The 15,109-nt window shown below is 44.5% G+C and overlaps 1 protein-coding gene across 4 annotated transcripts in view; it reads right to left on the bottom strand.

Annotated features, from left to right (window-relative positions):
• Positions 1 to 15,109, bottom strand: part of LOC125307926 (dipeptidyl aminopeptidase-like protein 6) — a 120,156-nt gene that overhangs the window by 11,033 nt on the left and 94,014 nt on the right. For all 4 annotated transcript variants that reach the window (XM_048264074.1, XM_048264066.1, XM_048264060.1 and 1 more), the window contains 4 exons: positions 9,101 to 9,221; positions 1,760 to 1,914; positions 996 to 1,093; positions 240 to 366 (listed from right to left, as the gene is read on the bottom strand). In XM_048264074.1, the coding sequence (XP_048120031.1) occupies positions 240 to 366; positions 996 to 1,093; positions 1,760 to 1,914; positions 9,101 to 9,221 (501 nt within the window). The remainder of the gene's footprint in view (positions 1 to 239; positions 367 to 995; positions 1,094 to 1,759; positions 1,915 to 9,100; positions 9,222 to 15,109) is intronic.

Genomic DNA, 15,109 nt, shown 5'->3' with positions numbered 1-15,109 from the left:
GTTGTTTTTAACACATTTTGTGTTGTTTCCAACACATTTGTTTTAAGAGTGTTGTGTTGTAGGACATCGTTGGCATGTGTGTGTGTGTGTGTGTGTGTGTGTGTGTGTGTGTGTGTGTGCGTGTGTGTGTGTGTGTGTGTGTGTGTGTGTGTGTGTGTGTGTGTGTGTGTGTGTGTGTGTGTGTGTGTGTGTGTGTGTGTGTGTGTGTGTGTGTGTGTGTGTGTGTAATAGAGACTCACCTTGGTGCAGATCCCTGTGGTGGCTTCACACAGGGTGAGGATGGAGTTGTTCTGGGCTCTGTTCAGCCAGTTGACTGCCAGCTTGGTACTTGTTGCCCACCTCACCATAGTGATGTAGTACTCACCTCTGTTAATCACAGGAAGGGAGATGTCACAATAAATAACCCCAACCAAAATACAGTTTGGGTTTCACTGTTAGGTGGATCATTTCAGCTGTTTATAGTCATGGGAAAGTCTCGGACCAGTAGACGTATCGTTTACTGATCACACCTAAGACACAATCGCTGCAGGGGTAACATTTCTGACTGGCACTGAGCTACCCCTATCATCTTCTGTATGTGGTACAGAAAATAGACTGGCGCTATTTTTTACAAGCCTGGTTGTACCAGACCAGATGTATAAACATGCACATTTTTTTTGTTTCTATAACAATTCTTTGATACTAGCTGGCATTGCTATTACTGTTTCATAGCTTGAGACAAAGTGACTGAAAAGCAAAAAAGTGTCCGAGCAAACGCTACTGGTAATACCGAATAGGGTTTCCAGACTGTTATTTGTTCTCAGACTGTTAGAATTTCCCTCGCGATCAATGATAGTATCTATCTACTGTATCTATTTCAGTGGAAACTGAGCTGAGGTGGGTGGTGCCAGGCTAGCTCTTTACAAAAATGAAATTGGCCATTTCCTGCTCCACAGCAGCACCGATGGCAGAGCTGTGGTGGCTGTCTGGAGGGGCAGGTGGCGCAGATGCTCTACCCGATGCGGGGGTCCTCCGGCTTCTTCATCTCCACAGTGTGAGGGGGCCCGTTCAGACTGACCACGAACAGCTGGACGGTGGGGTTCTCCTCCCCAGCCTGGCAGGGGCACGTGCAGAGAGATGCCTGGTTAGTCGTGTGCTGTTCAATCACGCATACTCAACCAGTAGTGTTCAGGGGGACTGTGACTGTGTGTCCTCTGCTGATATGCCCTCTTTGGCATCATTAAGTGACTAAATTGGGAATAATAATAATAATAATAATAATAATAATAATAATAATAATAATAATAATAATAATAATAGGCAATAACAATAAACCAGCTTATCCAAGGTATTTTCGAGATGCACTAAATTGTGTCAGAGCAGTGGAACACAAATCTGAAATAAAATGTCAAATTGGGATTGTTATTATTAGCTGACATTCACATCCTGTCTTTTTCAGAGTCATTCCATGTACTCCAGGGAATGAGACTGCTTGTGTGATTGTTTTGCCTGAGGCTCAAAAAAACTAAATGTGTCTCTGAGACTTGGCTTAAAGAATCAGCTTTTTTTAGAATTCTTTCTTTAGTAACACACTGTAATGTGTCATAAAAGTAGAAATCTCTGATTACGCAACATCAGAATACTTTTTAAACCACAATACATTTCCATCATACAGAATGAGGTGAAGTGTGCTGATCTTGGTTTTGAAGGAATATATCACTGTCATATCGTCATGCTTTTACAGGAGTATAAGATAGAGTACAGTATCATAGCCAGATACCTTCGGGTAGCGATATTCCAGTGACACAGGGTATGGATTGCCTGTGAACATGGGTATCTCCATCTTGGGCACCAGTGTGTCGTTGATGGTGGCATACGCCAGCCTGTGTCCATCAGGAGACCACCAGTGGGCAATGTGAGTCTGGAAGACCTCCTCTGCAAGAGAACAGGGTGAGGGTATGCATTCAGCGGTTTCAACTGCATTTCCTTGGACATCGACTGGCTGTGTGCTGCACTGTGCCCATGTGTCTCTTGGAGCATGGTGACTTTTTCAAAGCTGTCCAGCTGAAATGTATTACACAGCGGTCAAGGGTCAGAGGCAAGGGTCAAAGGCCAAGGGCCAAGGGTCAAGGGTCAGAGGCAATAGCTCCAGGATGATGTGGGGCGGAGTTCTGAGAATGGACTGCAGGCGCTTAGGCGGTATGGGATGGGGATCTCAGAATGCAGCCCGCATGGCAGCCATGGGAGTAGGGTGCGTACATAAATGCAGTGTGGAGAAAAGCATGATGTATCACATCCATTTTCACGCATGCAGAGCCATCAATCCATCATCTCTGCAATACCTCTGTGGCGTGTCTATGTTTCTGCCTGTGTGCACGTCTACATGTTTGTTCATGTGTGCATGATATTGAATGGGTTCATGTGTGCATGATATTGAATGGGTTTATGTGTGCATGATATTGAATGGGTTCATGTGTGCATGATATTGAATGGGTTCATGTGTGCATGATATTGAATGGGTTCATGTGTGCATGATATTGAATGGGTTTATGTGTGCATGATATTGAATGGGTTCATGTGTGCATGATATTGAATGGGTTTATGTGTGCATGATATTGAATGGGTTCATGTGTGCATGATATTGAATGGGTTTGTGTGTGTGTCTGTGTATGTGCGTGTGTGCGTGTGTGTGTGTGTGTGTGTGTGTGTGTGTGTGTGTGTGTGTGTGTGTGTGTGTTACAGAGCATGTAAGCATCACATTTGGAGTTGGTACCGTTCATTATCCATCATTACCCGAGGTGAGCCACAATTGATTCCTTTTATAGCCATTAGAGGACTCTGACTAATGCACTTTTCACATTTTCCCTCTCTTCACACTGTGATGATTTCTTTCTTTTTGCTAGAGAGTCGCAGACATATTCATGGGATGCTGATTTGCACATTGTGACTAGATGTGCATTTAGAGACAGCGGCCACTGTTTAAGAGTTCTCCAGAGACCAGTGGTGGTGTCCAGATGAGAACAGATGTCTAGAGCAACAAAAACATGCTCGTGTTCACCGATTTCAGGTTCTCACTAGTAGTCTCCATGGTACTTTGAGGTTATCAAATCAATGGGACACACCACAATCAATAAAGCCCTCTCCCGCACATCAATGGCTATCTTAATTAAGCCAGTCTATCTCCATAGCTTTGTGGCCATGCATTGATACCCCAGTAGTCTGAGAGTGGGGACCCATCTGATTCATGGTAGCCCCGAGTAAACTGAGGCGAATCAATGGCGACCCAGTTCCCTTAATGTCTCAGCACCCACTAAGACTGTCCACAGATAAAGCAGTGTCATTCTGGAGAACACGTCTCTGAAGGTGTTCCTTTTGTGTTGATGCTTGGATAATTGATGCACAAATAAATCCCCATTTTCCCTCTCTGTGTCACCTCACCAACCCCTCTTGGTCCCCTCTTCCTCTCTCTCTCTCTTCCTCCCTTTCTCTTTCTCCCTCTCAGTGTCTGTATCTCTCTCTTCTCAAATGAATGGGCATAAATATGGAAATGGACTTCACAGCACTGTCAAACAAACAATTCAGTGCCACGGCAGATTAGGCAAATGGGCCACTGACACTCAGGAGCTACATTAATTTGTGCGTAGTGCCAGTGTTATTCATTTATTTTACATGTCTTACAACATACATGAATTCACAGTCGAGTGAAATCAGATATAAGCATACAAAGACGCTTAGAACTCACGTTAAGCCGATGGTAGCACACTGAATGCAAATGCGCGATTTGATGCAGGCAAAAGTATTGACCGTTACTAACGAAGGTTTTATAGCAATATTATAAATGTGGCGACAGAATAGCCTAGAACTTGGGTAAGCCTTGAGTTTAGTAGCTTAATTGCGGTGATAGCCAAAACTAATGTGAATCACGGACTATCCTACAACCAAAGAAAGTAAAGGTGATTAGTAGGCCAAATAAAGGACGGGACTGCACCCTTCACAAACCGTAAAATAAAGTTTATTAGTTTTACAGTTGACTACAGTTGACAGTTCACCATCAGTCCACACAAACAATTCTGGTTTCCTTGCACTAGCCATTTCGTTGTGGCCTATTCTGTCTGTTTGTAAAGCGCAAGTTTTGGTCAATTTCTGTAAAGAAACAGTGCCACCTATAGGCCTGGGGTATGAAGTAACGTGTTGAGTCGTGTTGAGATGGATCCGTTTGGACGCAAATATTATTGATATGGTTCCAGGGAAGACGGAGGAAAAAAAGATCGGTTTGGTACGTGTGGACTAGGCCTCAAAGCCACAATGAAATGAAATCACTCACAGCAATCACCTCAGTCTGGCAACACAAAAAAGGCTTGTCTAAAGCTTTTCAAACGACGCTACAAAAGCAGACTTCCCTGGAGTCACCTGTGATGTCTAGGCATGTCCACAAGATGGCAGTAGTGACTCTTGAGCAACAACAGACAGCAGGAGCATTGGCTTGGTTCCGGAGTCTTATTCCAAATGAATTAGCATATTGGCATACTGAATCATCTGACTGTGAGATAAAAGTCATGTTTACACTGTATTGACCTGCTGAGTTGAGAAAGTTGATCCATCATGACAAAAGCCTGACTGCTGATGGGTACAGATCAGAGTAGTAATAGGTGCACATTCAGTGAATAAGTCATCAAACTGCCAGCCTACATCTCTCCTGCTCAGTTTCCCCAATGAGTTTGCATATAAATGCCATCAATACTAATAGACACTAATGAAATTAAGGACAAAATATATCAAACCACCTCAGTCCTGCCTGAGTGCAGCCATACGGTTGTTGCAGGAGTTGTAATCTAAGTTTCAACACCCAGTGGTTGGACAAGCAGAAAAACAACCACCACACCAGTCCACTGGTTTGGTCTCAGAACCATGGAGGTGAGCTCCTCTGAGCTTAGTAAGAGACTGCTCTCCAATCTAGGAACACCTGGTAACAGGATATGAGGCAAGAAGCTGACCTAACTTTCATACGATTTGGTATGCACCAATTAGCAATGCATCCAACCAGTCCAGCCACCACACCAACACACTAATGCTTAGGGATTAACACTGATGAGTTTACCAGAATCAGAAAACATCTGGACGAATCAGTAACCATTTTAACAGAATTACACAAGTAATAATTAAGCGTACATGTTATTGAATAATCTGGCAAAGCCAAACCAAACTTAAACCACTGTCTGAATGACTGATTTAGAGCACATATGATACATTAATTTAAGCTGCATTACACAGCACAATCCCAAACAAGGCAAGACACATGCTAGCTGTTTTTACCATTTAACACGACACATCACAGATTACATTTTCAACAATGGAATGCTGTTGACTGTGTCCTTGAGAGTGATGAAATACTCTTGCAATGCTATACTTCAACATGACAAAACCAAATCCTCCAGGGAACAAATGGTGTGTACACACCCGTGTTGGGGATGTCTGGGAGGCAGAATTGGAAACAGCATGTTTTTTTTTTTCCGTAGCCAGTAGGAGATCGAGGCAGGGGAAAGTAAACACTTCTCCAGCAACATTTTCAGGGCTGCTATGCATCTGCTTCCTAATCCAGGCACACGTCCCAGATGTTGTCTTTGATCATCAATCAATGAGTGAAGGATTTGCTTTGGTGATTTCTGGCTGGCGGTCGGGTCAGTGATTGCACATGACATTGGTGAATTTCTGTGTGTAATGGCAGAGGCTCTGATCAAACAACAACAGGTGCTGGACGTGGCAGTCTCTCTAGTAATCTCTGCTTACATGCACGCACACACGCACGCACGCAGACACACACTCACACAAGCACGCACACGTACACAGACACACAGACGCACACACACACACACACACACACACACACACACACACACACACACACACACACACACACACACACACACGTGCTACACAGACACAGACCACGCGACGACGCGAGAGAGACAGACACACACACACGCACGCACGCACGCATACGCACGCGACGACGCGACGCACGCGACGCGACGCACGCGCACACACACACACAGACACAGACACACAGTCACACACATGCACGCACGCACACACACACACGCACACAGACACATAGACATAGACACACACACACACAGTCACACACACACACACGAAATCCAAGATTAAAAATGCAGAAAACAGCCCCCAATACCCTCATGGCCCTCCCTATTACGAACTCAAATCCTGACAAATCCTGACAGATGGCTCTCTTAAATGCACACAGTGGAACGTCTCAGAATCATCCAGATGAAGTGCCATCAAGTTTCCAATCACCAGCAAGTCAACTATGACAGGCCACATCAAATGCCCACTAACACTGACGTCAAGCGGCTGTCTATTCCAGGTGTCAACAGCTCTGAAGGTGGCATTGAATGCTAAATCATCAAGAGATTTTAATTGACAACCAAATCTATCCAAAACAGGGGAAATTCACTGAACGGGAGACAGAATGGGTATTTCAGTTTTGTGAATGGCTTGTTTCCCATTAACATGCTGTAGATGAGAACAGGCGGGCGTACTGTAGGTGCTCGATTGTGAGAATTGACATGGTTGGAGTGGAGTTTCACACAGTGTAGTGGGAGGTGAAGCCGGAGTCCTCTGTCTCCAGCGCTGCGCAGCAGGATTATGCAGAAGCTCATCCGCGGGCCAACACTGTTATTAAACCCACTCCCAATCCCGCTGATTATGCTCGGGGCGCCCAAATAGAATAAGTCAGACCTCTTTGGGTATCTGGTGGTGGATCATTATAAACTCCATAGTAGTATAGCGCGTGGATTGCAGGGGTATAGCATATAGCGTGTGGATTGCAGGGGTATAGCATATAGCGCGTGGATTGCAGGGGTATAGCATATAGCGTGTGGATTGCAGGGGTATAGCATATAGAGTGTGGATTGCAGGGGCATATATAGCGTGTGGATTGCTGGGGCATAGCATAATATAGCGTGTGGATTGCTGGGGCATAATATAGAGTGTGGATTGCTGGGGCATAATATAGCGTGTGGATTGCTGGGGCATAGCATAATATAGCGTGTGGATTGCAGGGGTATAGCATAATATAGCGTGTGGATTGCTGGGGCATAATATAGCGTGTGGATTGCTGGGGCATAGCATAATATAGCGTGTGGATTGCTGGGGCATAGCATAATATAGCGTGTGGATTGCAGGGGCATATATAGCGTGTGGATTGCTGGGGCATAGCATAATATAGTGTGTGGATTGCAGGGGCATATATAGCGTGTGGATTGCAGGGGTATAGCATAATATAGCGTGTGGATTGCTGGGGCATAGCATAATATAGCGTGTGGATTGCTGGGGCATAGCATAATTTAGCGTGTGGATTGCAGGGGTATAGCATAATATAGCGTGTGGATTGCTGGGGCATAATATAGCGTGTGGATTGCTGGGGCATAGCATAATATAGCGTGTGGATTGCTGGGGCATAGCATAATATAGCGTGTGGATTGCTGGGGCATAGCATAATATAGCGTGTGGACTGCAGGGGCATATATAGCGTGTGGATTGTTGGGGCATAGCATAATATAGTGTGTGGATTGCAGGGGCATATATAGCGTGTGGATTGCAGGGGTATAGCATAATATAGCGTGTGGATTGCTGGGGCATAGCATAATATAGCGTGTGGATTGCTGGGGCATAGCATAATATAGCGTGTGGATTGCAGGGGTATAGCATAATATAGCGTGTGGATTGCTGGGGCATAGCATAATATAGCGTGTGGATTGCAGGGGCATATATAGCGTGTGGATTGCTGGGGCATAGCATAATATAGCATGTGGATTGCTGGGGCATAATATAGTGTGTGGATTGCTCGGGCATAACGTGACCCTGTGGTGACTGTTATTGAGCCACTTCGAATGACAACATCAGATGCATCATGCCAACATCAACACTGGGTACGTCAACAGGTACTCCACTACTCATCAGAAAAACTGATTCTACAATTCTACTGATTCTTTACTTATCCACTGTATAGCACTTTGGTCAGTTTATGCTGTGTTTAAATGTGCTTTATAAATTAAATTTACTTACTTACTTACTACAAATCCCCACACACGCTACAATATGCTAACCTGACTAGGCGGAACGAAATTCATCTGGCGAGAGTCAGGTTAACAATATGCTGCTATGGTATCAGCTCCACTGAAAGGCCTATTCAGAAAACATTTTGTACCTCAACATATGTGCCTTTTTATTCATGCTCTTATGCATCCACACTCCTCTTCATTTTTCCACATTCTCCTACCAAAGCATTAGCATAAGACCTTTTCTCCAGATCATCTGGCTCTTTCCTTGGCTCCCCGTTGCACATAAGCGATCCACCCAGAGACTGTTCCTCTGGCCCGGCTGTCTGAGAGCCCTCTCATCACAGGGGCGTGCATAGCTATTAAGCACACTGTCAACATGGCTGATTGAGTGTCCACTGCTGAATGAAACCGAGCGAGATGTGATGGCGTGACCCCTGGATGGGGTCGCCGGACAGCGTATGAATAAACGATGAGGATGATAAGGTCGGGCGACCCGCCGGCCCACCCTGTGAAGCCCAATGCAGAGCTCAGACCAAGGCTGAAAGCTTATGTGTAATAGGCTTCTAGAGACTTCCAGTCCAACACCTTCACATCAGCACTCAGCATGAGTCTGCTGAGTCACTATCTCCTCTCACGTTGCACTCCACTATGACCCTCTATCAAACCATTCATTTGGGGCCCCAAAAGTCACAACAAGGAGTCATCATTTGATGAAACATTCAAGGAGTCATCATTTGATGAAACATTCAAGGAGACATCATTTGATGAGAGGTGCATTATTGTTCAGCACATTAGTCATGCACACACTGCATGTACAGGTCTGTTCAAAGACTTTGAAACACTTTATTGTATGGTTACTGATTTTGCAATACCATGTTCACAACGTGCTTTCTTCAACTAAACATAAACTACAAAACGATTGTATTAAAAGATTGGATGCATATGCGTTTATCTGGGTGAGCCCACTATCCTTGTCTCACAAATGGGCATAACGGACAGTCACGGGAAGGACAGCAGGATAGGAATGGCGCCTTTACCTTCATACAGCCAGTCGCTCAGACCGTTGAACACAACACCCTCCTCCCCAGTGGACACCAAGCGGATGGTTCTGTCATTCACCGCTGCTCGATAGTAAATGTTGTTCTCAAAGATGAAAATCTGCAGAAAGACAAGGTCATCGTTTCAGTTCATTTTGTCGAGGCTGTCTTTCTCATCATTATACAAACTTTCTTCAGGGATGTTGGGTCTTTGATTTGATGTGAAAGACACTATTGTATGCTGACAGAAAAACAGACATCCTCCTCCTACGGATCTGTGAACCCCAATGGGTTACACTTTAGTTGACAGTATCGACATAAAAGTGACATGACACTGTCATGACACATGAAACTCTAACCGCTAACCCTAACTCTAAACCTAACCATAAACCTAACCCTTATCCTAACCCTAACTTGTTATGACAAAAACTGAATGTCACTTAATAACAGAAGCGTTATGTCATAAACGTTTATGATTTGTTTATGACACGTTCATGACCGTGTCATGTCACTCTTACACTGTCAATTAAAGTGTAACCCAACAACAACAAGGTTTATGTAACTGACCAAACACACAAGTAAGGTACTGTATGTTGTCATTCAAGTTGTGTCTTCCACCTGTGAAGCCAATTACAAAATCAAATATTGGAGGGTTATATGTAGTGCTAAAGAGTGGTCACTTGGGTCTCTGTAATACCTTCAGATCATTTCAACTGTTAATGTCACTGTGTACATACTGTAACGATTTGATAGCGACACACACAGTTGTCCAATCAAAAGGTTTATTAGCTGAGAACGAGAGCACACAGACCAAGACCAAGACACACCAAGATACAGAACACAATATACACGGGGCAGGTCAAACAGACACACACACTACACATACAGGGGAGGACGCAGCCCCCCACACAAAAAGGATCACACACGAGGGAGAACTAAAAGGGAAACTTGTCACAATAAAGACGCTAACTTTACACTTATAACTTAGGAGATATAAAGACATAAACCCCAGATGTTCACCCCCGTATCCCAGCATGCCTTTCGCGGGAGAACGCTAACACTGTCTTTTTGCGCCGACGCTACAATACTTTTAAAAATGAATTGTGCAAGCTAAATCTACGACAGTCCTAGATACTTAATAACATTACCTTCCATACCAAGGTCATGCTTTTCTCAAAGCTGCCTGACAGCATACCAATCAACTAAACACCACAATGAAATCTGTATACTTAGTGTATATAACTGCTTAGGTGATACAGCATTTTGATTATGTGCAGGCAATCTACTTCACCAGTTCATCTGATCTATAATTTTCTCTGAGCAACAGCAGAGCACCCCTTATCTGTTACACTGTGACAATAACCCAGCAGAAAACAGTGTGTGAGGGTAAAGTGTGATCCATCTGCTACATGGCTTTAGTCCACATGAAGACAGCTCTTCCACACTGCTGGCCCTGGATCATCACAGGCATAACACAGCCATTACATAAGTCTCAAAGTAACCGTTTCAAGGCTGACAAGCTGACAGGCAACGAGTGCCATCTGTGGTGCTATATGTGTGTGTGTGTGTATGTGTGTGTGAGTGAGTGTGAGTGTGTGTGAGTGGACACGTGTGCACATGTGTTTCCACATGTGTGTGTGTGTGTAAGTGTGCGTGTATGTAGGAGTGTTGCTTGATGGCAGATGCCAGGCACACATCCAGAGCTGTGGGCTCCCAGATTGACGTCCCTCTATGCCAGCTGGGGATCTGTACCACTGAAGTTTGGGAGCCTGAGCTGCTATAAAGGGTTTATGGTTGAGAACGGATACTACCCATATAACCAGCATTGCACAGACCAGGTTTATTGATGAAATTGAACATGGAGGCCCCAGCTGTGGTGCAACTGGCTGGGGCACCTGCACCGTACACTGGCGACCCGGGTTCGATCCCCGCCCCGTGGTCCTTTCCGGATCCCACCCCGACTTTCTCTCCCACTTGCTTCCTGTCATTATCTACTGTCCTATCAAAATGAAAGGCATAATATATATATATATATATATATATATAAGACCATTTTCAACAAAGCAACTGCAATTTTATATATTTATATATATCAATATATATCAATATATATATATATATATATATATATATATATATATATATAAGAAATAAATTGAATGTGGATTGTATTGCAGTTGCTTTGTTGAAAATGGTCTTCAAAAATAATGACTTTCTGGCCAAACTAGGATGATAATTGTGGATATAACTTTGTGTTTCGATTTGGCTTTGAAACCATCCTGCAGGGAAAGTACATACAGTATAACCACAAGAGAGATTCAAGCTTATTATGACACATTTCCCCTGTAGCGTTCCCCCTTAGCCGACACAGCTCAGTGGTTTCATGAGGGTTTCTCTGACAATGAGAGATGAGGCAGAATAGCTTCCAAGGGATGCAACATGCCCTGACATGGGGGGCTATAATGAAACACCCTTGTCGTGGGCACTCACAGATAGGGCTGTGCAGGGTGCTGTGGCCGTTGGCATGCTGTCATGCTACGAAACAGCCTCCCCAGGTAGAGATGTGACACCTCACCAGACGCTGCCTTACATATGTAGTTGTGTCAGCACAATTCCAGAAGCAAATTACCAACAGAATGAACTGGAGTCATTTCAATTTTGATTTTCAGTTTTCAATTCAAGCTTGGTTTTCCGACCTTGCACACAGACAGGGACAGAGTACAGGCTTTATACTACACCTACCAGCAACTGTGGTTTGATGTGTCTGGGAGACTGCAAAGGACAGCTTTTTCAAACAACAAATAACTTCCTCTTTCAAACAAGGCAATTTCACCACCCTTTTACCTGTAATGAAGGCCAAAAAGACTCCAGGTGCTTAAAGACAGAACAACTGTCAGGATCTGGACTGGACTGGACTGATGATTTTGTGCCACCCTGGTGGCCATTTTGTGATTGTCCTGTGTTTGGTTCTGCCTGTTCCCCATGTGCTTTGTGCTTACCTGCCTGTCACCTGTCTTTGTCTCCTCCCCATTTGGTCTGTGCTTCCTGTCTTGTTAGTTTTCCCTCCGTTTCTGCTTCCACAACTGTTCCCCGTTATTGTCTCGTTGGTTTCGTCCAGTCCTCTATCTTTCTGTTAATTGGTCTGTGCATTTCTACCCTCCTGTTTCTCTGTCCTTTGTCGGATCGTCTCTCTGTTCACCCTGTAGTAGTCCTGTCCGTTGGTGAGGTTTATTGTTTAATAAAGTGTGTTTTTTGAAATTCTGCCTGGAGGAGTCTTGTACTTGGGTCCAGTCCGGCATTCCCTGACAACAACAGCCCCGACACTAGGATTGGAACATCTTTGATGGCCTCATTTTCCAACTAGAATCTTAAAAAATAAGCAAGCTCAAAATATTTGGTGGCTCAGCCCCTCAGGGGAATAAACTGTTGGCTTGTTACAATCAATTAACTAAGTGTTTTTTTTTATCAGGGCCTTTTGAATTAACTTGATCTTTTGATCATAAAATTAAACTGAATTAATTTAAAATCTTTAATAAACAACGACCACAACAACAACAACACTGTGGCCCTTTCAACTAGCTGCAATCTCCATGGGGGCCTCAAGGCCACATGGCCACCATGGGAGTGGGTGGAGAGGCATTCAGTGAGTGGTAGTGCAGCAATTAGCAGTAGGAGGAGATGTACTGTAGAGAGCTCAGGGGAACAGTTCCTGCTGATTCATGAATCAGGCATGAATGTCAGCTTTCACATGAGAGAAAAAGGCAGCATCGCAAAAACAAGCAAGAGAGAGGAGACACAGGTGGGAGAAAAAAAGAAGCAAGTAAGCTCCTACTGGAAGGACAGATGAAAGGAGTTCATCAAAGCCACCTGAAAGGGAGTGAAAGAGGCTGAGGTGTGTGTGTGTGTGTGTGTACCCGCATGTACGCTCAAACAAAACCTGAAGATGTGAGTATTTAAAAGATAATGCAGACATGTATGTGTTTGGACATGAGAGAAATAGAGAAAGTACAGTTAAGAACAAAATTATTCATAACCCTGGCAAATACTGATTTAATGTTGATTTCCTCTTGACCAATATGATTGTTCTGACTAAAAATGACACTGTCACATGCCAAAAGGTTGTAAGACAATGTGGGAGAAACATGGAATCAAAAGAAAGAAGTGTTTTCATCTTTTTAACATTTTTATGAACATTTCTTAATTTTTCATGTTAAAAAAAGATGAAAACCACACCTGCAAACGTGTCACCTTTTGGCTACAGTCACCGTTTCTATGTTAACCAGGGTAGTTGAAGTGAATAGGGTTTTGTATGTTGTCACCTTTTTCACTACTCCAGAGTTTGCAGGTCTGGAAAACGCTTCCTTTTTTGATTCCATGTTTCTACCACATTGTCTTACAACCTTTAGCCATGTGGCAGTGTCATTTTCAATCATTACAAACATATTGGTCAACTGTAACTAAATTCACTGTATGAACTGTATTAACCTCTCTGTCACAGTCTTTTCACTCCCCTTCTTGCTTCCTTCTCTCTAGCGCACAAACACCACTCTCTTGCTTCCTCTCTCTCTAGCGCACAAACACCACTCTCTTGCTTCCTCTCTCTCTCTCTCACTCACTCTCCCTGGGGTGCTGCGGAGCAGTTGACCTTCAGTGCAGTGTCTATGTATGGTGTGTTGTCTAACTCCTGTTGTCTGCCCTGTCACTGTAGACTAACTGCCCTTGGCAGATGGAGAGAGCTGTGGCTGTTTCTCTCCACCCCACCCCCACCCCCCACCCCGCCCCCGCCCCAACACCTGATGCTCCGACCCAGAACACTCCACACCAGGAGCAGCGCCTCGCACTCCTCTCCCCCTCGCAGGCTCTGCCCCCAACAGTCCGTGGTGAGGCCCAGGGGGAGAATAAAGGGTTCGTTATACTGGCGTTCTGATGACGGGTGAGAGTGCGTCAGAGCTGTTGTGGCACCTCGCGCCACGGTCCGGCACTCTGCTCTGGAGCCGTGCCGGCACAGAACCATCTGCCGCGGCGTGGGTTGCCTTGGCACCGTGGCCCACGGTGAAGAGGGGTACACTGACAGGTGTTGCCGAGGCCTGGTCACTTGAGCACTCCTGGCCCTGAAGTTGCCCTGACCGTGGCACTGCTACAGCTCACGTCCCACATGACACTCCAACATAGCTCACTGATTCGCTGACAAACTGATACATGGGGAATTGCCACTCTGCATCCATGCCCTCATTTGTAAGGTGGGACTTAGCCAGAAAGGGGTTATGGCTCCTTCTCTGTGGGCGAGTAGTTTAAAGGTTTAAAGGTCCAGTATGTAGGAAATAAACTGTAACCATTCCAAAAATGATCACCATATGTTGTCAGAGAGTGAGGAAACACGATGAATTGAAGTAATGGCTTATTTGACAACATTACTCTAACCCGTGAAACCCCGTAAAACCCATGAAAAAAAAAAATCAGTTACGGTTGGAATCTCTTGGAATTTTTTTTGTTTTGAGCGATTAATTCTAGAATAGCATTATTAATAATGGGCTAGTAGCGTCCTCCTATTTGGGTTGCCAAATTAGCAAAGGCCAACTGTCAACAGCTGTCAGTTGTAGTCATGAACGCCTACAAAGAGGCAGGCAAATTTCCAAAATTAAAACAAGAAACAAATTAAGTGGACATCGGAGGAGCTTCCTGAGATGGTGGCGTCTTCGTCAAACGAAGAATATCAAGTCTGACATAAGAGCTGGCCATATTTCTCCACAACAGGTAGCCTATGCTAAACTTCATCTGCATCGCTAACTTCAGCTACATATGTTACGTTGGTTAGAGGTATTTTTTTGTTTTCACTGTTTCCGTAATGTGTAGCTGGGTCATGGTTGGAGAAACGTTAAAGCAGCTGCAGGTCAACTAACGTTAGCTAAGTCTTCATTACATCTGGCAACCCAGAAGAGGCTCGCGTCTGGTAGTCTTGAGAACGTTCACCAGTGTTTTGATTTTGGCCAACAGAACGTTCGGTAACAA

The sequence above is a fragment of the Alosa alosa genome, chromosome 1 (assembly GCF_017589495.1).
Source record: "Alosa alosa isolate M-15738 ecotype Scorff River chromosome 1, AALO_Geno_1.1, whole genome shotgun sequence".
In the NCBI taxonomy this organism is placed as follows: domain Eukaryota; kingdom Metazoa; phylum Chordata; class Actinopteri; order Clupeiformes; family Clupeidae; genus Alosa; species Alosa alosa.
Note: the sequence above shows the minus strand (reverse complement) of the source record. Positions and strands in the feature narration are given on the sequence as shown.